This window comes from Thalassophryne amazonica, chromosome 16 (assembly GCF_902500255.1).
Source record: "Thalassophryne amazonica chromosome 16, fThaAma1.1, whole genome shotgun sequence".
NCBI classification, from domain to species: domain Eukaryota; kingdom Metazoa; phylum Chordata; class Actinopteri; order Batrachoidiformes; family Batrachoididae; genus Thalassophryne; species Thalassophryne amazonica.
The window spans coordinates 10,567,365-10,590,298 of record NC_047118.1 but is presented as its reverse complement, the minus strand read 5'-3'; the positions used below and the strand labels follow the sequence as shown (position 1 = coordinate 10,590,298).

General features: G+C 44.5%; 1 protein-coding gene and 1 long non-coding RNA gene across 3 annotated transcripts in view; both read left to right on the top strand.

Moving 5' to 3' along the window:
* Positions 1-22,934, top strand: part of si:ch211-210g13.5 (inactive phospholipase C-like protein 2) — a 267,948-nt gene that overhangs the window by 192,147 nt on the left and 52,867 nt on the right. For both annotated transcript variants that reach the window (XR_004565523.1, XM_034189744.1), the window contains exon 3: positions 15,501-15,704. Coding sequence is in view for 1 of the 2 variants with exons in the window: in XM_034189744.1 (XP_034045635.1) it covers positions 15,501-15,704 (204 nt within the window). In the remaining variant the exon portion in view is untranslated. The remainder of the gene's footprint in view (positions 1-15,500; positions 15,705-22,934) is intronic.
* Positions 19,781-21,415, top strand: LOC117527413. The gene is made up of 3 exons (XR_004565524.1): positions 19,781-19,982; positions 20,049-20,050; positions 21,154-21,415. It is a non-coding gene; the product is annotated as an uncharacterized LOC117527413 (long non-coding RNA).

The window sequence follows — 22,934 nt, the reverse complement described above, 5'->3', positions numbered from 1 at the left end:
GCTGAGAGACGTTACCTTCTCGGTAGAAACGATATCTCGGCAAAGAGGTGGAGACGTCGTCCTGCTGATATACTCCTGCCGATCAGATGATTGGTAACAGCTGTTCAATCAATCAATCAATCAATCAACTTTTTTTTTATATAGCGCCAAATCACAACAAACAGTTGCCCCAAGGCGCTTTATATTGTAAGGCAAGGCCATACAACAATCATGAAAAACCCCAACGGTCAAAACGACCCCCTGTGAGCAAGCACTTGGCAACAGTGGGAAGGAAAAACTCCCTCTTAACAGTGAGAAACCTCCAGCAGAACCAGGCTCAGGGAGGGGCAGTCTTCTGCTGAGACTGGTTGGGGCTGAGGGAAAGAACCAGGAAAAAGACATGCTGTGGAGGGGGGCAGAGATCGATCACTAATGATTAAATGCGGAGTGATGCATACAGAGCAAAAAGAGAAAGAAACAGTGCATCATGGGAACCCCCCCACAGTCTACGTCTAAAGCAGCATAACCAAGGGATAGTCCAGGGTCACCCGATCCAGCCCTAACTATAAGCCTTAGCGAAAAGGAAAGTTTTAAGCCTAATCTTAAAAGTAGAGAGGGTATCTGTCTCCCTGATCTGAATTGGGAGCTGGTTCCACAGGAGAGGAGCCTGAAAGCTGAAGGCTCTGCCTCCCATTCTACTCTTACAAACCCTAGGAACTACAAGTAAGCCTGCAGTCTGAGAGCGAAGCGCTCTATTAGGGTGATATGGTACTACGAGGTCCCTGAGATAAGATGGGACCTGATTATTCAAAACCTTATAAGTAAGAAGAAGAATTTTAAATTCTATTCTAGAATTAACAGGAAGCCAATGAAGAGAGGCCAACACGGGTGAGATATGCTCTCTCCTGCTAGTCCCCGTCAGTACTCTAGCTGCAGCATTTTGAATTAACTGAAGGCTTTTTAGGGAACTTTTAGGACAACCTGATAATAAAGAATTACAGTAGTCCAGCCTAGAGGAAATAAATGCATGAATTAGTTTTTCAGCATCACTCTGAGACAAGACCTTTCTGATTTTAGAGATATTGCGTAAATGCAAAAAGGCAGTCCTACATATTTGTTTAATATGCGCTTTGAATGACATATCCTGATCAAAAATGACTCCAAGATTTCTCACAGTATTACTAGAGGTCAGGGAATGCCATCCAGAGTAAAGATCTGGTTAGACACCATGCTTCTAAGATTTGTGGGGCCAAGTACAATAACTTCAGTTTTATCTGAGTTTAAAAGCAGGAAATTAGAGGTCATCCATGTCTTTATGTCTGTAAGACAATCCTGCAGTTTAGCTAATTGGTGTGTGTCCTCTGGCTTCATGGATAGATAAAGCTGGGTATCATCTGCGTAACAATGAAAATTTAAGCAATACCGTCTAATAATACTGCCTAAGGGAAGCATGTATAAAGTGAATAAAATTGGTCCTAGCACAGAACCTTGTGGAACTCCATAATTAACTTTAGTCTGTGAAGAAGATTCCCCATTTACATGAACAAACTGTAATCTATTAGACAAATATGATTCAAACCACCGCAGCGCAGTGCCTTTAATACCTATGACATGCTCTAATCTCTGTAATAAAATTTTATGGTCAACAGTATCAAAAGCAGCACTGAGGTCCAACAGAACAAGCACAGAGATAAGTCCACTGTCCAAAGCCATAAGAAGATCATTTGTAACCTTCACTAATGCTGTTTCTGTACTATGATGAATTCTAAAACCTGACTGAACCTCTTCAAATAGACCATTCCTCTGCAGGTGATCAGTTAGCTGTTTTACAACTACCCTCTCAAGAATCTTTGAGAGAAAAGGAAGGTTGGAGATTGGCCTATAATTAGCTAAAATAGCTGGGTCAAGTGATGGCTTTTTAAGTAATGGTTTAATTACTGCCACCTTAAAAGCCTGTGGTACATAGCCAACTAACAAAGATAAGTTGATCATATTTAAGATTGAAGCATTAAATAATGGTAGGACTTCCTTGAGCAGCCTGGCAGGAATGGGGTCTAATAAACATGTTGATGGTTTGGATGAAGTAACTAATGAAAATAGTTGCAGGTGATGCGTGACAGCTGTCACCCTGGCTGCTCCTGTGAGGCGGCTGCGCCCTCTGGTGCCTGGAGCCCGCACTCCAGACAGGGCGCCCTCTGGTGGTGGGCCAGCAGTACCTCCTCTTCTGGCGGCCCACACAACAGGACCCCCCCCTCAACGGGCGCCTCCTGGCGCCCGACCAGGCTTGTCCGGGTGGCGGCGGTAGAAATCGGCCAGGAGGGCCGGGTCCAGGATGAAGCTCCTCTTCACCCAGGAGCGTTCTTCAGGTGCCGGCGCACAGTCCAAGCCGGCTCGCCATCGATGATCCGGGCAGGAGGTGGTGCCGGACCGGGAGCACAGAGGGGTGAGGTGTGATGGGGCTTGATCCGGGACACGTGGAAAACGGGATGGATCCGCAGTGAGGCCGGAAGCCTGACTGATGACCTTGATGATTTTGAACGGACCGATATACCGGTCCTGCAGTTTAGGGGAGTCCACTTGAAGGGGTATGTCCTTGGTAGACAACCACACTGCCTGCCCTGGCCGGTACGTAGGGGCTGGGGTCCGCCAACGGTCTGCATGGGCCTTCGTCCTCATCCGGGCCTTCAGCAAGGCAGAACGGGCGGCACGCCACACCCGACGGCACTTCCGTAGGTGGGCCTGGACCGAGGGCACACCGACCTCTCCCTCAACCACCGGAAACAAAGGAGGTTGGTACCCCAGACACACCTCGAAAGGGGAGAGGCCGGTGGCTGCCGACACCTGGCTGTTATGGGCATACTCGATCCAGGCCAGATGGGTACTCCAGGCCGCCGGGTGCGCGGCTGTCACGCAACGCAGGGCCTGCTCCACCTCCTGATTGGCCCGTTCTGCTTGCCCGTTGGTCTGGGGATGATACCCGGATGAGAGACTCACCGTGGCCCCCAGTTCCCGGCAGAAGCTCCTCCAGACTTGCGAGGAGAACTGGGGACCATGATCCGAAACGATGTCCGATGGTATCCCATGCAGCCGGACGACATGGTGGACCAGGAGGTCTGCTGTCTCCTGGGCCGTCGGGAGCTTCGGGAGGGCCACGAAGTGGGCCGCCTTGGAGAATCGGTCCACTATCGTGAGGATGGTGGTGTTGCCCTGGGACGGCGGGAGGCCCGTGACAAAATCCAGGCCGATGTGGGACCAGGGGCGATGGGGCACGGGCAGCGGCTGGAGCAGTCCCGAAGCCCTGCGATGGTCAGCCTTGCCCCTGGCGCAGGTGGTGCAGGCCTGGATATAATCCCGGATGTCGGCCTCTAGGGACGCCCACCAGCAGCCCTAGCTTCTGGTGGGACGTAGAGTCTGTTCTTCGGCCCAGTTCCGGGGTCCGGGCTTCGTGCCAGGGCCTCCCGGACGGTTCTCTCTACGTCCCAGGTGAGGGTGGCCACGATAGTGGACTCCGGGATGATGGGTTCCGGTGGATCCGACAACTCCATTTGACTTCATCTTCATGTACCCGGGACAAGGCATCCGATTTCTGGTTCTTGGTCCCGGGACGGTAGGTGATCCGGAAGTCAAAACGGCCGAAGAACAGTGACCAGCGGGCTTGCCTGGGGTTCAGCCGCTTGGCGGTCCTGATATACTCCAGGTTCCGGTGGTCAGTGAAAACCGTGAATGGCACGGACGTTCCCTCCAACAGATGTCTCCACTCTTCGAGAGCCTCTTTCACCGCAAGGAGTTCTCGATTGCCGACGTCATAGTTCCGTTCGGCCGGGGTCAACCTGCGGGAAAAATAGGCACACGGGTGAAGGACCTTATCGGTCTTCCCGCTCTGGGAAAGCACAGCTCCTATCCCTGAGTCCGAGGCGTCCACTTCAACCACTAACTGGCGACTAGGATCGGGCTGCACCAGAACGGGTGCAGACGAGAAGCGCCGTTTCAACTCCTTAAACGCGGCATCGCAACGATCCGACCAGGTGAAGGGGACTTTTGGTGAGGTCAGGGCTGTCAGGGGGCTAACTACCTGACTGTAGCCCTTAATGAACCTCCTGTAGAAATTTGCAAAGCCGAGGAACTGTTGCAGCTTCCTACGGCTAGTGGGTTGGGGCCAGTCTCTCACCGCCGCAACCTTGGCCGGATCAGGAGCGACGGAGTTGGGGGAGATGATAAACCCCAGGAAGGACAAAGAAGTGCGGTGAAACTCGCACTTCTTGCCCTTCACAAACAGCCAGTTCTCCAACAACCGCTGCAGGACCTGACGTACATGCCGGACATGAGTCTCAGGATCCGGAGAAAAGATGAGTATATCGTCTAGATATACGAAGACGAATCGGTGCAGGAAATCCCGCAAGACATCATTAACCAATGCTTGGAACGTCGCGGGGGCGTTTGTGAGGCCGAACGGCATGACCAGGTACTCAAAGTGACCTAACGGGGTGTTAAATGCCGTCTTCCACTCGTCTCCCTTCCGGATCCGAACCAGGTGATACGCATTTCTAAGATCTAGCTTCGTGAATATTTGGGCTCCATGCAGGGGCGTGAACACTGAATCCAACAAGGGCAATGGGTATCGGTTATGAACTGTGATTTCATTCAGCCCCCTGTAATCAATGCATGGACGTAGTCCGCCATCCTTTTTTCCCACAAAAAAGAAACCTGCCCCCATCGGGGAAGTGGAATTCCGGATCAACCCGGCAGGTAAAGAGTCCCGGATGTAGGTCTCCATTGATTCGCGCTCAGGTCATGAGAGGTTGTACAGCCTGCTGGACGGGAACTCAACGCCTGGAACCAAATCAATGGCACAATCGTACCGACGGTGGGGGGGAAGGGTGAGCGCCAGATCCTTACTGAACACATCTACAAGGTCATGGTACTCCACCGGCACCGTCCCTAGATTGGGCGGGACTCTGACCTCTTCCTTAGCCTGGGAACCGGGAGGAACCGAGGAACCTAAACATACCCGATGGCAGGTCTCGCTCCACTGAACCACTACCCCGGACGGCCAATCGATCCGGGGATTGTGTTTTAACATCCATGGGAACCCTAAAATCACACGTGAGGTAGCAGGAGTCACAAAAAACTCGATCTCCTCCCGGTGATTTCCTGACACCACCAGAGTTACAGGTGGTGTCTTATGTGTGATTGGAGGGAGTAGGGAGCCATCTAGTGCCCGCACCTGCACAGGCGAGGTAAGCGCCACCAGAGGGAGCCCTATCTCCCGGGCCCATCTGCTGTCTAACAGATTCCCTTCAGAGCCCGTGTCCACCAGTGCTGGGGCCTTCAGGGTTAAATCCTCATAAAGGATTGTAACTGGGAGTCGTGTGGCAATGTGGGTGTGTCCCACATGAATGTCTCGGCCCACCCCTAGCCCAGTCTCTAGGGGCGGGCGTTGGTGTTTAACCGCTCGGGGCAGTCTCTTACCTGGTGCTCTATCGAGCCACAAACAAAACACGCTCCGCGGGCCAGCCTCCTCTGTCTATCTGGTGCCCTAAATGTGGCCCTGCTCGTGTCCATAGCTTCGTCAGCAGGGGGAGGTGTACCAGATGATTGGTAACAGCTGTTGCAGGTGATGCGTGACAGCTGTCACCCTGGCTGCTCCTGTGAGGCGGCTGCGCCCTCTGGTGCCTGGAGCCCGCACTCCAGACAGGGCGCCCTCTGGTGGTGGGCCAGCAGTACCTCCTCTTCTGGCGGCCCACACAACATTGATATCACCATTAATCAGTTCCTGGTAACCAGACAAGCTCTGAACAAAGAAAATACCTCATCCTTGCCAATTGAGAAACATGACATGAACTAAATGTGCCAAATAAATACAATTATTCATAAAACTTTCTTATTTTAATTTCTTGTACTTACAGTTAAAATCATTACAGAAACTTTGCATAATTGATTGCCATCCTTGAAAAATGTCAGCTACCTATTTTAAAAACACTACCCAATCTAGAGCCCGTGGATCCCCACAGGCAACGCACTAGTTTTTAATTTATTTTACTGTTGGATTGCTAAATGTTGACTGCACCATCATCCTTACTGTAAAGGCAAATTACTAGCAAAGGAAGATATTTTTGTTGTTGTTGTGGAATAATGTCCTACGGTGCATACTGTACTATTTTTTTTTAAAAGAGAATACAGTTGATTAAATACTGATATAAATGACAAGATTGTTAAATGTAATTTTGGTAAGTTTATTGTGATATTACTCTAGTAATAAAAATAATGGGTTAAATGAAAAAATAATCGACAGATTAATCGATAAAAAAAATAATTGTTAGGTGCATCCCTACTGTATTTGACAATATTTATTGTTAGAAGGCGATTAAAAGTAACACAACAATTTCTGAACAAACTAAGGTAAATAACACAAAATAGGTTGTGTAGTGGTTGTCCATACATGTATGTTCAGTCACTAATTCAATGGGTGAACCACTTCTTTACGCTGCACACATGAGGCGATGTATGTTGATATTAACATGCTGTGTTAATAATATTGTTCATGTTTATTTTTGCAAAATACGTAACTGCAGTCTAATCTAAATATACATACATTCAGAGTAAATGTTTGAGCCAGCAAAGAAGGGAATGTTAGAAACAGAGAAGCAGAAAGCACAGACACCCCGGAGGGCTTGAAGAAATGATTGTACTCAGAACGTTCAGGCAGTTTTCAAAAGTTTATCTGCAGAGCCTCTGGACTGTTGAATGTGCCGACTGACGTTATACTTTTACTGTCACCAACACACAATTTTGGCTTTGCTCTTATCTTGAAGGACATATCAAAATCCTTTTCCATCAAACCTCCTAACTCACGGTAACATTTGCCATTGAGCCCACAATTTGTTTATTTGTCAGGTGGAGTCATTTCAAGTTTTTACTAGTTTGCTTGGAATACTTGTCAAAGATGGTTGCAAAAGAAAAGTGAGGTTAGGAGTACCAAAACAAAAATAAAATGTAGCAACAAGGGTGGACTCTTATAGTATTAATAATAATAATAACTAAAGCACTGCAGTGGTAGAGCGCAAACCTCCACCAACACGAGTTTCCCATTCCACAAATTTTTACCTTGGAAAAAAATTTTCAAGGTCAAAGTCCTGTTTGAAGTGGCTTTTCATAAGCTAAAATATAATACAAAATTTAGATCAAAAGGGCTTTTCAATGTTAAAATGAAATATCCTATGAATCTGCAATACGGATCAGATACAAATCAAACTTAGTCTATTCATTGAGAGTGCCAGTTTACACCTCAATGTTACAAATGATTGTGACTGGGGCACTTTTTAATTGAGATACAATACAAAATGTACATCGAATGGGCTTTCCAATATTAAATTCAAATGTCCACAAAATCCACAACCCGGATCAGATCCGGATCAAACTCTGTCAGGTGATAGTGAGTGCCCGTCTGCACCTCACTTTCAAATATGAGAGTGATTAGGGCACGTTTAAAAATACATTAAATGAGGTTTTCAATGTTAAATTTAAATGGCCACAAAATCTGTAATCTGGATCAGATCTGGATCAAACTTTGTCAGTTGATAAAGGATACTATTCTACATAACGCTAAAGTATGAAAGAATTCATTGTGTTTTGGCAGAGTTATGAGTTCTTGAGCATTCGTTCAATGTTAAAGGACATGTTATGTGTCGGACGCAGCCCGGAGAACCGACCAGCGTTTGAAGGACCCAGTATAAAATAAGCAGAGCACGGTACAAAGGATAACAGAGTTTAATGAACATAACAGTGCTGTGAAAAAATATAAAAGTGCGCGGTCTGGCGTGGTGGTTTTGCGGTGCGCTCCCAGCAGCGCTAACGGTCCGGAGCCAGAACCAATTCGGACCCAAGGACCCCGCCGACACCCCCCAGGTGGCCGCGACAAACCGAGTCTGTGAAAGAAGGAATCATTATGTGAGTCCATACTCAACACACAGAGAGAACGCTCACAGGTGCACAAACAGCAAACACTTCCTGGCTTAATTACTAATCAGCTTCCCACCCTGCAGGCATGGAACACCCAGTTCACAAAACTCCACTGCAGTGGAAGCTGATTACACGACCAACATACAGCTCAATATAATAAGGTGTGAGGGACACCACATTTACTGACTGTATAAATGTTAGTCACAAAATCTAACGTACCTCAGGAAGTGTGCTGACGAGCGTGAGACCTCACCCCCTCCTCTTTCACAGACCATGCATCAAACCTGGACGTTCTCTGCATCCACTGATGATGAGATGGCTCCCGAGACGACGATCTCACCCGTCTGGTCACAAGGTTGAGTCTCTGGCAAATGCACACTGTGTACTCCAGTCTTAAATGCCACCATGTTCCAATCCATGTAGATGCACCACAGCTGTGAGTCCTGACGAGCCGCAGGTGATCAGCCTCAGGTGATCAGGGTGAGGTCCTGATAAACTCAGCTACACAGCCACTCAGTCCCAAATGCAAGCCACCTGGAAGGAAAAACAAAAGACAGGACAAAAGACAGAAACAAAAAGGCAGCCAGGCCCCCCCAGCCATACAACAGGACAGGGATTTTTCCTGATTTTGATCTTTGACCTTGAAAACTTAGTCAGTTCTTGCCTATCAGGGAATGAATTCTCTGTAAAAATGGCATAATGATATATGAAAAATGGTGGGTTACAGGCTGTTCACAAACAAACAAAGAGGGGTGAAAACATATTAATAATCACATTAATAATAATGATTACTATTATTTTTATTATAATTATTAGTTTATGTAATTTAATATTTTTACAGTACATTCGGAAAGTATTCACAGCGCTTCACTTTTGACAGTGCATGTCAGAGCACAAACCAAGCAAGTCAAAGGAATTATCTTAAGACCTCTGAGACAGGATTGTCTCGAGGCACAAATCTGGGGAAGGGCACAGAAACATTTCCGCTGCTTTCAAGGTCCCAAGGAGCACAGTGACCTCCATCATCTGTAAATGGAAGAAGTTCGGATCCTCAAGGACTCTTCCGAGAGCTGGCCACCCGTCTAAACTGAGTGATTGGGGGAGAAGGGCCTTGGTCAGGGAGGTGACAAAGAACCCGATGGTCACTGTCAGAGCTCCAACAGTCCTCTGTGGAGACAGGAGAACCTTCCAGAAGGACAACCATCTCTGCAACAATCCACCAATCAGGTCTTTATGGTACAGTGGCCAGACTGAAGCCACTCCTTAGTAAAAGGCACATGGCAGCTCACCTGGAGTTTGACAAAAGGCACCTGAAGGACTCTCAGACCATGAGAAACAAAATTCTCTGGTCTGATGAGACAAAGATTGAACTCTTTGGTGTGAATGCCAGGTGTCATTTTTGGAGGAAACCAGGCACCATCCCTACAGTGAAGCATCGTGGTGGCAGCATCATGCTGTGGGGATATTTTTCAGCAGTAGGAACTGGGAGACAAGTCAGGATTGAGCCACAATGTACAGAGACATCCTGGATGAAAACCTGCTCCAGAGTGCTCTTGACCTAATACTGGGGCGACAGTTCATCTTTCAGCAGGACAATGACCCTAAACACACAGTCAATACATCAAATGAGTGGCTTCAGGACAACTCTGTGAATGTCCTGGAGTGGCCCAGCCAGAGCCCAATCAATCAATCAATCCATTTTTTTTATATAGCGCCAAATCACAACAAACAGTTGCCCCAAGGCGCTTTATATTGTAAGGCAAGGCCATACAATAATTATGTAAAACCCCAACGGTCAAAACGACCCCCTGTGAGCAAGCACTTGGCTACAGTGGGAAGGAAAAACTCCCTTTTAACAGGAAGAAACCTCCAGCAGAACCAGGCTCAGGGAGGGGCAGTCTTCTGCTGGGACTGGTTGGGGCTGAGGGAGAGAACCAGGAAAAAGACATGCTGTGGAGGGGAGCAGAGATCGATCACTAATGATTAAATGCAGAGTGGTGCATACAGAGCAAAAAGAGAAAGAAACAGTGCATCATGGGAACCCCCCAGCAGTCTACGTCTATAGCAGCATAACTAAGGGATGGTTTAGGGTCACCTGATCCAGCCCTAACTATAAGCTTTAGCAAAAAGGAAAGTTTTAAGCCTAATCTTAAAAGTAGAGAGGGTGTCTGTCTCCCTGATCTGAATTGGGAGCTGGTTCCACAGGAGAGGAGCCTGAAAGCTGAATGCTCTGCCTCCCATTCTACTCTTACAAACCCTAGGAACTACAAGTAAGCCTGCAGTCTGAGAGCGAAGCGCTCTATTGGGGTGATATGGTACTACAAGGTCCCTAAGATAAGATGGGACCTGATTATTCAAAACCTTATAAGTAAGAAGAAGAATTTTAAATTCTATTCTAGAATTAACAGGAAGCCAATGAAGAGAGGCCAATATGGGTGAGATATGCTCTCTCCTTCTAGTCCCCGTCAGTACTCTAGCTGCAGCATTTTGAATTAACTGAAGGCTTTTTAGGGAACTTTTTAGGGAACCTGATAATAATGAATTACAATAGTCCAGCCTAGAGGAAATCACTCTGAGACAAGACCTTTCTGATTTTAGAGATATTGCGTCAATGCAAAAAAGCAGTCCTACATATTTCTCTAATATGCGCTTTGAATGACATATCCTGATCAAAAATGACTCCAAGTTTTCTCGCAGTATTACTAGAGGTCAGGGTAATGCCATCCAGAGTAAGGATCTGGTTAGACACCATGTTTCTAAGATTTGTGGGGCCAAGTACAATAACTTCAGATTTATCTGAGTTTAAAAGCAGGAAATTAGAGGTCATCCATGTCTTTATGTCTGTAAGACAATCCTGCAGTTTAGCTAATTGGTGTGTGTCCTCTGGCTTCATGGATAGATAAAGCTGGGTATCATCTGCGTAACAATGAAAATTTAAGCAATACCGTCTAATAATACTGCCTAAGGGAAGCATGTATAAAGTGAATAAAATTGGTCCTAGCACAGAACCTTGTGGAACTCCATAATTAACTTTAGTCTGTGAAGAAGATTCCCCATTTACATGAACAAATTGTAATCTATTAGACAAATATGATTCAAACCACCGCAGCGCAGTGCCTTTAATACCTATGGCATGCTCTAATCTCTGTAATAAAATTTTATGGTCAACAGTATCAAAAGCAGCACTGAGGTCTAACAGAACAAGCACAGAGATGAGTCCACTGTCCGAGGCCATAAGAACATAATTTGTAACCTTCACTAATGCTGTTTCTGTACTATGATGAATTCTAAAACCTGACTGAAACTCTTCAAATAGACCATTCCTCTGCAGATGATCAGTTAGCTGTTTTACAACTACCCTTTCAAGAATTTTTGAGAGAAAAGGAAGGTTGGAGATTGGCCTATAATTAGCTAAGATAGCTGGGTCAAGTGATGGCTTTTTAAGTAATGGTTTAATTACTGCCACCTTAAAAGCCTGTGGTACATAGCCAACTAACAAAGATAGATTGATCATATTTAAGATCAAAGCATTAAATAATGGTAGGGCTTCCTTGAGCAGCCTGGTAGGAATGGGATCTAATAAACATGTTGATGGTTTGGATGAAGTAACTAATGAAAATAACTCAGACAGAACAATCGGAGAGAAAGAGTCTAACCAAATACCGGCATCACTGAAAGCAGCCAAAGATAACGATACGTCTTTGGGATGGTTATGAGTAATTTTTTCTCTAATAGTTAAAATTTTGTTAGCAAAGAAAGTCATGAAGTCATTACTAGTTAAAGTTAATGGAATATTCAGCTCAATAGAGCTCTGACTCTTTGTCAGCCTGGCTACAGTGCTGAAAAGAAACCTGGGGTTGTTCTTATTTTCTTCAATTAGTGATGAGTAGAAAGATGTCCTAGCTTTACGGAGGGCTTTTTTATAGAGCAACAGACTCTTTTTCCAGGCTAAGTGAAGATCTTCTAAATTAGTGAGACGCCATTTCCTCTCCAACTTACGGGTTATCTGCTTTAAGCTACGAGTTTGTGAGTTATACCACGGAGTCAGACACTTCTGATTTAAAGCTCTCTTTTTCAGAGGAGCTACAGCATCCAAAGTTGTCTTCAATGAGGATGTAAAACTATTGACGAGATACTCTATCTCACTCAGAGTTTAGGTAGCTACTCTGCTCTGTGTTGGTATATGGCATTAGAGAACATAAAAAAGGAATCATATCCTTAAACCTAGTTACAGCACTTTCTGAAAGACTTCTAGTGTAATGAAACTTATTCCCCACTGCTGGGTAGTCCATCAGAGTAAATGTAAATGTTATTAAGAAATGATCAGACAGAAGGGAGTTTTCAGGGAATACTGTTAAGTCTTCTATTTCCATACCATAAGTCAGAACAAGATCTAAGATATGATTAAAGTGGTGGGTGGACTCATTTACTTTTTGAGCAAAGCCAATAGAGTCTAATAATAGATTAAATGCAGTGTTGAGGTTGTCATTCTCAGCATCTGTGTGGATGTTAAAATCGCCCACTATAATTATCTTATCTGAGCTAAGCACTAAGTCAGACAAAAGGTCTGAAAATTCACAGAGAAACTCACAGTAACGACCAGGTGGACGATAGATAATAACAAATAAAACTGGTTTTTGGGACTTCCAATTTGGATGGACAAGACTAAGAGACAAGCTTTCAAATGAATTAAAGCTCTGTCTGGGTTTTTGATTAATTAATAAGCTGGAATGGAAGATTGCTGCTAATCCTCCGCCCCGGCCCGTGCTACGAGCATTCTGACAGTTAGTGTGACTCGGGGGTGTTGACTCATTTAAACTAACATATTCATCCTGCTGTAACCAGGTTTCTGTTAGGCAGAATAAATCAATATGTTGATCAATTATTATATCATTTACCAACAGGGACTTAGAAGAGAGAGACCTAATGTTTAATAGACCACATTTAACTGTTTTAGTCTGTGGTGCAGTTGAAGGTGCTATATTATTTTTTCTTTTTGAATTTTTATGCTTAAATAGATTTTTGCTGGTTATTGGTGGTCTGGGAGCAGGCACCGTCTCTACGGGGATGGGGTAATGAGGGGATGGCAGGGGGAGAGAAGCTGCAGAGAGGTGTGTAAGACTACAACTCTGCTTCCTGGTCCCAACCCTGGATAGTCACAGTTTGGAGGATTTAAGAAAATTGGCCAGATTTCTAGAAATGCCGTCTCTCCTAACAAGACCAGGTTTTCCCCAGAAGCTTTGCCAATTATCTATGAAGGCCACCTCATTTTTTGGACACCACTCAGACAGCCAGCAATTCAAGGAGAACATGCGGCTAAACATGTCACTCCCGGTCCGATTGGGGAGGGGCCCAGAGAAAACTACAGAGTCCGACATTGTTTTTGCAAAGTTACACACCGATTTAATGTTAATTTTAGTGACCAGACCTGAATCTGATTGAAACATCTCTGGAGAGATCTGAAAATGTCTGTGCAGTGACGCTCCCCATCAACCTGATGGAGCTTGAGAGGTGCTGCAAAGAGGAATGGACAAAACTGCCGAAATCTAAATGCACCAAGCTTGTGGCATCGTATTCATTAGACTTGAGGCTGTAATTGCTGCCAAAGGTGCATCAACAAAGTAATGCACAGAGCAAAGGGGATATATACTTAAATACATGTGATTTCTTAGTTTTTTATTTTAATAAATTTGCACAAAAAAAAATAATGTTGTCATTATGGGGTGTTGTGAGTAGAATTTTGGGGGAAGAAATTAATTTACTCCATTTTGGAATAAGGCTGTAACATAACAAAATGTGGAAAAAGTGAAGCACCGTGAACACTCTCCGGATGCACTGTATATTTTGACTCATACATGAACAGTAACAGCATTAAACTAGACATGAAACTCAGCGCGTATATCTGCCAAGTTTGTGCAATCGCCTTAGAAATTTAGCTCCAAACCAATTTCCAATCCAATTAGTTCATTCTGGCAGACCACCACGTTCATGATACATGATACACATACATGATCTTCTCTTTCATCTGGATCTGCACCCAAATGTAATGTGTTTGTTTGTGGTCCACAATCTACTGCTCCACCATATATGATTGAAATCGATTCATCTTTTGAGATGTCGTCTTCAGAATCAGCCTCCTTAACGGCAAGCGAAAATGGCATCTTTCAGTGCAAAGGTGACTTCATGTGACTGGAGATGAACATGTGCCTGTATTACACTCAGTTCAAAGCTGTGAACTTTCACCTATGGAATGTTTTCTACAGTACAGAGGCTCTTCATTTTATTGTTTCTTACGTGTGTTTATTATGGCGCCATGGTCGCCCAAATGCAAGAAAATGTCAATCTGACACTTATCTGTATCTGTTTGTGCTCAAATTTTGTCCTTGGTTTGCAGCACTCATGGAAGTTATTTATTGTTACATTATTTTATAGAACCAGGAGAACAAGTAAAGGCAGCAGAGATTGTAAACACTCGTACTCCTCTCACAATATGTCCATTTTTCTGACATGTCAGATGGACCAGTTCCCAAAAATGAATGTGCAAAAAGGAGACTCCTGAGGGAATTGACCGAGACACCTATGATGGCTCTGAAGATTTAAACGTCTGTGGCTGTGTTTGGATGGACTGTGCACAGTGCAGATTGTGTCTGTTGCATCACTAGTTGCACAGCTTCATGCATTAATGCAACAGAATGCCTGTTAATATACATAGAAGATAGTGCGCTTGCTAATGTTCTGTGTGAAAGACAGGTGAACGTGCAAAAGTGTGCAACAGGGAACATGCGGGTAGGGTAACTAATTAGCTTCAAGTCACTTTGCACATCAAATGTGACCAAACCCTTTAGGATCGTCCAGTGTTTGAATCTTGCAACTGCACGACTGTGTCATGCCCCAAAGCTAGTCGTGCCATGCTCAGCTAGCTACGGAACGCTGTTTTCTTTGGCACTTAAAGGAAAATTGACCAAAAAAAAAAAACAGGAGGGTGTTTTGCATGTTACAAAACATTTTAAAGCAGTGCTTCGTAATAATTTGCAGTACAAAGAAAATGTTTTGGCACTATCCCCAGCCAAACATTTTATCTGTTGTTTAATTCCAATTTTACATACCCGTTCTGTTGGATATTTCATACCATATTTGGCATCATATTGCACCCTAAGTCACCCCAAGATGAATGCAAATCTTTGTTATTATTTTTTTTATTTTATTTATCCAGCATCTACTAACCACCCAGCAGGTGGCTGATACATCTATGGGATATTACATAGTCAAAACAAAGTTGTTCTTTTAGTTGATTTGATGCATCGAAACTTACCAAATGCAGTAGTGTTTGTCCTCATTACATGTTCTTTTAATTTGGCAAGTTACAATATGATTGTATGTATTGTTTTTAAGATATTGTTGACACAAGCTAGCTAGGATAACGCACTCACTAACCCACTCATCTACATGTTTGGTGTCTAAGCCTACTCTATTATTAAGTGCAGGGAATTTGACATGAATGAGCCAGACAGAATGTGATGGTTTTCTTTCAAGGACAATGTGGATTTGTCTCTCTCCCCCAGAATGCCATGGTGTCCTTTAAAGAGCTCTGCGGCCTGACCCCAGTGGCCAACATGAAGCAATGTATCCTGACAGTGTCCACCTGGCTCATGAACAGTGAGCGGGCCCTGCGAGTAACAGTGGACCTGAGCGAGACCTACCCAACCATGGAAGCTCAGGGTCCTGTACCGGAGCTGTTGCGCAAAGTGCTCAATGCCTACGACATGGTAAAATAACCAACATGCACAGGAATAAATATACACGCATAGTGACAAACAGATTTTTACACGGATACTAAGATGTGGTGCAGTGAGCATCCCCAAATAGCACTGAGTTTCATGAGCGCTCATGTTAAGTATAGTTCAGAAGACTAGAAAAATGCAGTCCTTCACTGTAGGACTGCACCCAACAGATCATTTTACACTGAATACGTTGTTCAAGTTAAGCTTCAAAATAGTTACAGGTGCTCATCACGAATCCTCAAGAGTCCAAGGTAATTTACTCAAAAAGCTTGTTTAATCCAGCCAACAAAAGCTGAAGCACTTAGCTTTCGGTGAATAGCAAAAAATGAGTGAATCCTCACATTTAACAACTTTTGATTAAATTAAATTCATGCTTATTCCTCCTTCTTTTCTCAACTGGCATTTCAACAATAATAAAATAACTTATTAAATGTTGTGTGACTGTAGACAAGGTTTCATTTGTAAAAATGTTTTTACTCCAAAACCGATTATTATTGATATTAGTTAGTGAATCAAAATGATTAAAATAATTTAGTTTGAAAAAAATGCTGTCAGTAACTACATTTGGTCTCAAAATTACTTCAATACACGCTGACATCTCCGATATTTCATAATTTCCGACATTATAATAAAAATGCATTATGTTGGATGACAACTGTTTCAGACACATTAGATGCCAGAAGCCTTTTTCAAATCATCTTTGAACCCCATCATACCACACATGATGACATGTCCTTTGCAGCACAATTGCTGTCAGTCACTTGCCTGCTGGCAAGAGACTACTGAGGCACATATTTGCTTCCTTGACACTGACAAACAACAGCGTTTGGTTTTTGATGTTGTCAGAAACCATGACTAGTCAGAGGGCACTTGCTGTCTGAGATCATTCCTGCCAAAGAATTTCCGTCACTCAGTCTGGGTACATGACACGCTCAGGAGGTGGGCGAGTAATGTACCAACACTTAATCCAAGACAGTTCCACCAGAATTTCAGGCTGAGACGAAGCCAATCACAAAATACAACAATGGCTTGGATGCATTAAAATACATTCACACACAGTCGAGTGTTTTATCACTGAAAGCTTGTCTGGTTGGATGCTCCCCTCTTAGGGCCCCTTCACACATAACACGAAAGACGCAGAAACTGGAAGAAAATCCGTGAACCAATACGAAATGGGGAACTGCAAAACATTCCACCTGCTGTCGTGAGGGACGCATGGTCCGACAGCCGTGACTGATAACGCAGAAACGGTTTTGTGCGCGCTTGTGTTCGTGTGCACGAACACAGTGCGAGCATGTGGAAAGTCACGCACACACCAGTGGAGCAAAAAATTAATAAAACACCACAATTTATAATACTTAATTCCTGTTATAAAGAGCAGATTTAGCCTAGCCTCCGCCTAGACATACACCAGGAAGTAATGAAATGATGTGGATTACTTTTCTCTCTTTCATGTCTTACATGAATTATGTGGTGTGATTTCCTGCGTGACAGGATGTTCACCAGTGTTGTGGTGCATTGATGCACCAGTACAGGTGTTTCCGAGCTGTGAGTTGTGAGCACAGATATCTGGCCAGCTGCATGTCGCAGGGGGACACGCCCACCTCTGTCAGCAGACCTCAGCAGGTCACAGAAGAAAAAGCTCACTCTCTGTTGCTTTGTTCTGTGATTTTAGATTAATGTATGTATTATTATGTGTTGTCCTGCATCTGTCTGATGTCTGTGTTTTTAATTTGACACCTTGCGTGCACGGTCACATCCTGCTGACAGTCTGCGGTGTGTGTGTGTGTGTGTGTGCGTGTGTGTGTGTGTGTGTGTGTGTGTATGTGTGTTGGTTGGGGGGATGACACACTCCACAAGCCATTTGTGTTGGGGTGGGGGGGGGGGGGGGTCAGATGACGATGACTCACTCCACACACCATTTGTGTGTGTGGCGGGGAGGATTAGGGTTAGTTTGGCACAGTTACACCCGTGTGTTGCTAGGTGACGCCACACTCATGTCGCACTTTGACAATTTTGACAGACAAGTCAAGTGTGATCGCCTTCTGTCTACTATTGTAACAGGAATTTGAATAGCCCCGCCTTTTCTAAGTGCGCAGCAAGCGGTGTTAGATGTTTGTGTGCGACACCTGGAATTTAGCCGACACCTGCCGAGAGGGGGATCGAATGAGCACATGCAGGGCATTCGCTGTCTTTCGAGCACTTGTGTGCGCGAATGGTTGTAGCGACAGGAGTACAAGGCGTTTGAGGCGGCTCAGATTTTTCACAAATGGCATGTAATTCCTCCTTTGTGCGCTAGTTAACTTCAATCATGTTATGTGTGAAGGGGACTTAAGAAATTATTAAAAATGATAAGATCATCTTCTGGCCTCATCCTGGTCTCGGGCGTGGTCAGCTGAGTATTTAGGTTTGCTTACCTAAGATTGGACTGTTGGCACACTCTCCAACAAAGAACAAATTCACTTCAACGTAACTTACAACTTGGCTGCCGTTTTGAATTTTCAAAACTCTTTGTGAATGTCAGGGCGGGAGGGAGCCCATCACCAGGAGCGGCTGGACCCGCAATGCAAACCCCCAGACAAGGCTTTGGTGTGGGAGAAATCATGGTCTTTATTCCAGGCTTGGTTTCGGTACACATGTAGTGAGTCAGCGTGGCAGAGGTACAAGCAGGATAAGGCTGAGACGTAGTCACAAACGAGCAGGGTTCAGAGGCACGAGCAAACTCAGACATCCGGGATGAAGCAAAAGGCATAGTCGAGGTACAGAGCAAAGTTCAGAACACGGCAAGACAAAAACAGGACTGTGAGGGGCGCTGGAAACAGTACAAAGACTACAATCTGGTGAAGAAGTGAAGGACTGTGGAGTTTAAATACTTGTGGACTAATTAGGGAGAAGTGAGGGACAGGTGGTGTAAACGAGGTGCACGTGAGGAACAATCTAGAAGGGGTGTGGCTTCTGGCTAAAGAGTAAGACAGGGCAAAAGTGTGAGGAAGGGAGTGAGCAAAGTGGCGTGATGTAATAGACAAAGACACGGGAGCAGGTGCAAGAGTGTGAGTGAACAGAAACAAACAGCAAAAGCAGAACAGAGTAAAATGGAAATCAGGGTCAGAATGAAATACAACAACAGGAACCAAAATCAAACATGAGCATAAATACAAGAGCAACTAGAACTGATCAGAAAATCAATACAAAAGCAGAATCAAACAGGAACAGACTAATCAACAGAAATCAAAACCCGATATAAAAGTATAACAGAAAACATATACAGATGAAAGCTAAATGAAAAACAATGAAAACACAAACTGGCTGAACAAAACTAGAACAAAACTTGACAAAGGCTAAAGTATGGAAAGTAACAAAGTGATAGGAAAAACAACAGAATAACTCATGATGAAAATCATTACTGATAAACAGAAATTGCAATACATAACAAATGGAACATAATCAGTTAAAAAACACTGACGATAAATAATAACAAAACCCTGTGACTAAAGCATAATATAATAAATGTGATAAACAATGAAACTAAGACTAAAGTAACTAAGGGACCAAGAGTGAAAGCAAATAATAAACAAAATATGTGGCAAAGAAAAGATACACAGAGAATAAATGAAACAAAAGCAAACATAACATGAACATGACAATGATAATAAGACATGGCATAGAGCAGGGGTGGCCAACCAGTCGGAGACCAAGAGCCACATTTCTTACTGGGTTACAGCAAAGAGCCACTTCAGCACACGGGCACATGAACATGGGCACACAAACACACACACACACACACATACACACACCTCTGCTCAGTCAGATTAATTGTAAATACCCCTACAATAGTAAGACGACAGGCCAGCAACATCATACACATCGGCACACCCCCCCAACCATCTCTTCCTCTCCCTCACTCTCTCTCTCACACACACACACACACAGGCTCAGCCAGATTGATGTCACTCCAACATGATAACAAATAACAAATGCCCCAAACCAACATGATAATGACATATTTACTACAGTACCAAGACCACAGGCCAGTCATTTTTCAATAATCAATATAGTGTGCACTTACTATGCATGTTGCTTAGTGGGACTTCTGGCATTCCTTCCCTTGAACAATCCTCCTCAAATCTGGCTCGTACTCCGTTGTTGCCACTCGAAGCAATTCTTTCACATGGGTGTCAGTCATAACAGAGCGGTGTTTTGATTTGACATATTTCATGGTAGAAAACACAGACTCACAGACGTACGTTGAGCCAAACATTGACAGTATTTTAAGTGCAGCCCTTTTGACATTGGGGTATTTTTCCATTGACACACTTTTCCAGAACTCAGTGGTCCCTTCCCTTAAAGCAGGTTTCAGTTGGTCCTCCTCAGCGAGATCAATCATCTCCAACTCAGCGGCTGCCTCATCTGCGACTAAAGGGGCTTTCAAACAGTCCGTATCCGCATTAAATGGGTCGACGAGGAACGTGATCTTAAATCTCCCTTTTGAATATGCGCCTTGAACAGCTTCAGTTTGATGACAAACGCAAACACACTTTGCACCAGATCAGGCAGCACTTTCATTTACCCTGCAGGGTAAGGTTCAGTCTATCCAAGTGGCCCAACATGTCGACCAAAAAGGCCAAATCCAAAATCCATTTGGCGTCCGAGAGCTGGGGATAGTCCTTGTTCTTCTCTTCCATGAAGAGTTTCACAGCATCCAAAAGTTCAAAGAAGTGAGAGAGTACCTTTCCCCTTGACAGCCACCTCACGGTGCAGTGTAGTGGCAGGTCACCTGGAAGCTCTTCGTCCAGCTCAGCGATGAAATTCTTGAATTGCCTGTGATTAAGAGCATGTGTACGGATGTAGTTGACGATTTCCATCACAGGTTTCATGATGTTGTCTAAATTCAACGATTTAGACACGAGTTGCTCCCTATGGATGATGCAGTGGAAATTCCAAAAGTCGGGAAATGTTTCGTCGGCTTTGCACAGCCCCACGAGCCCGTTTACAGATCCGATCATGGATGGTGCGCCATCCGTGGCTATTGCGGTTAGCTTCTGTAGGGGCAGTTTTGCTTTCTCAAATGTAGCCATCATTGTTTCTTTCACATCTATGCCACGGGTTCGTTCTTTCAGTGGCACAATATCCAGGAGTTCTTCTTTGATCACACATTCCTTTGACACAAAGCGTGCAAATATTGCCAACTGAGGCTTGTCTTGTATGTCACAACTCTCATCCAATGCGACACTGAAATACTCGCATGCTTGAAGGTCAGAGTGCAACTGTGATTCAATAACTGTGTTAATGTCTGATATTCTGTGTTCAACAGTGTGGCGGGACAGTTGGAGGTCTGATGCCATGCGTTTTAGTTTGTCGTTTTCAGGAGACAAGATTTCAACAGCGTCAATTATGCATTTTTTAACGAACTCCCCTTCGTTGTATGGCTTTTTAGCCCGTGCAATGTTCCAAGCCAGTTTATACGATGCAAGTGTTACTGTCTCTGACTGCTTCGTAAATTTTTTGAAAACCTGTACCTGCTTTTCTGCCTGACTTTTCAAAGTGGTCAGCTTGTGCTTGCGAAGTTCAGTCCCTTTTGGAAATTCCTGGTCAATGTTAGCGTGGAGTGAGCTGAAGTGACGCTGAAGATTTGAAGCCTTGAAATGCACCAATGACGACTGACATATAAGGCAGAATGGCTTGCCATTACGTTCGACGAAAAAATATAAATTCTCCCACTCTGTTAGAAACGTCCTGTTTTCATCTTCATATTTTCTTTTTGCAGTACATTTTTTCCCTGCCATTTTGAGATCTGACAGAAGATCGACGCCCTGACCTTCTTCTTCTTCTTCTTGCAATTTTTCTTTTTGCACCTGCGCATTTGCCATGATCTCGAAATACCGTAATGAACCCAAGTGAAGCACATTCAACAAAATTACCGTATTGAACTTAAGCGAAGCGAACACGCACATAAATACACACACAAACACAAATTTGGACATGAACGTAAGAGCCGCATGACACCAGGCAAAGAGCTGCATGCGGCTCGTGAGCCGCGGGTTGGCCACTACTGGCATAGAGGCTCAGAACATGGAAAAAAGGTCCAAAATCATAACAGCTGGCCCCAAGAGGGCCAGACCATGACAGTGAAACATCGAAGAAGGCTCACTCCAGGGGTCCAAATTTCCTGTGTTAAATGCAAGTTCGCATAGCTCAGCAGAGGGTGACGTTGTAGTGCCAGAGGTTGACATTCGGTTCGTTCCACTGACTTGCTGTAGGACATAGTTCAGGTTTCACAATTGGAGGGCAGGGCTATTGGTAGCACGCTCCGCGGAGCAGTAGCGTAGCTGATTGTCAACTCAACGTGTGAGATGTCACGTGACATTACCAGTATGAACTCAGCGTAACTCCACAATTGTGTAATTTCTTTCGTATTTCTTCATGCCCAAGGGATCCAGAGGAGGTTATGCATCCAGTCAAACTGCCAACGATGGCTAGTGGAAGTGACTGTAGCAATAATAGTGAACTAGCGAAGGTGACATAGTGTTAGCAACTCTTGCTGCAGTTTTAACCTGAACGTCGAAGATTTTAAGCATGTTGAAAATTTTTCAGGGACCATGACAAGCATCAGAGTTGTCCAACTGACATCGACTTAGCACCTGTACAGCTTGGACTCCGGCAAGGACGGTCGCATTCCTCCCCTCTCCTCTCCTCCTTTCTGCCCTCTATCTCTGCTCCGACCTTCAAAGTCCCAGCTTCATCAGACTGTGAATTCTTCAAATTATGATTTGGATTAACTATGGAATTGATCAGCTGGTCTCTCAACACTATTGACACCATTTGTTTTCGACAAGGAGATCAGGGTTTGGGGACCCTGCGTGCCCTGATGGAACCTACCCAGCGGGCTCTGCTCTCGAGGGCTGAGAAAATGGAGTGTGACATGTGGCTCCACTCTCCATGGAAGACGTTGAGGATTCATATGTATTTGCTTTTGTGGTGGGAGGTTTGGTGCTGATTCGTTTGTGCGCTGCCCTGACCCACAGGAATATTAGCAAGACGGCTGCTTCCAGAATTTTGTCCCCTCATCAGTCCGTCATAATTAATGAGTTGGGCAATGCTGTGTAATCTCAGACTGCGTGAACTCTTGAACTCAAACGCAAAATGGATTCAATCTCGGAGCAAATCACTGCATTGCAAAGGAATGTACTGCTGAGGACCAGAGAATATTCTTCATAA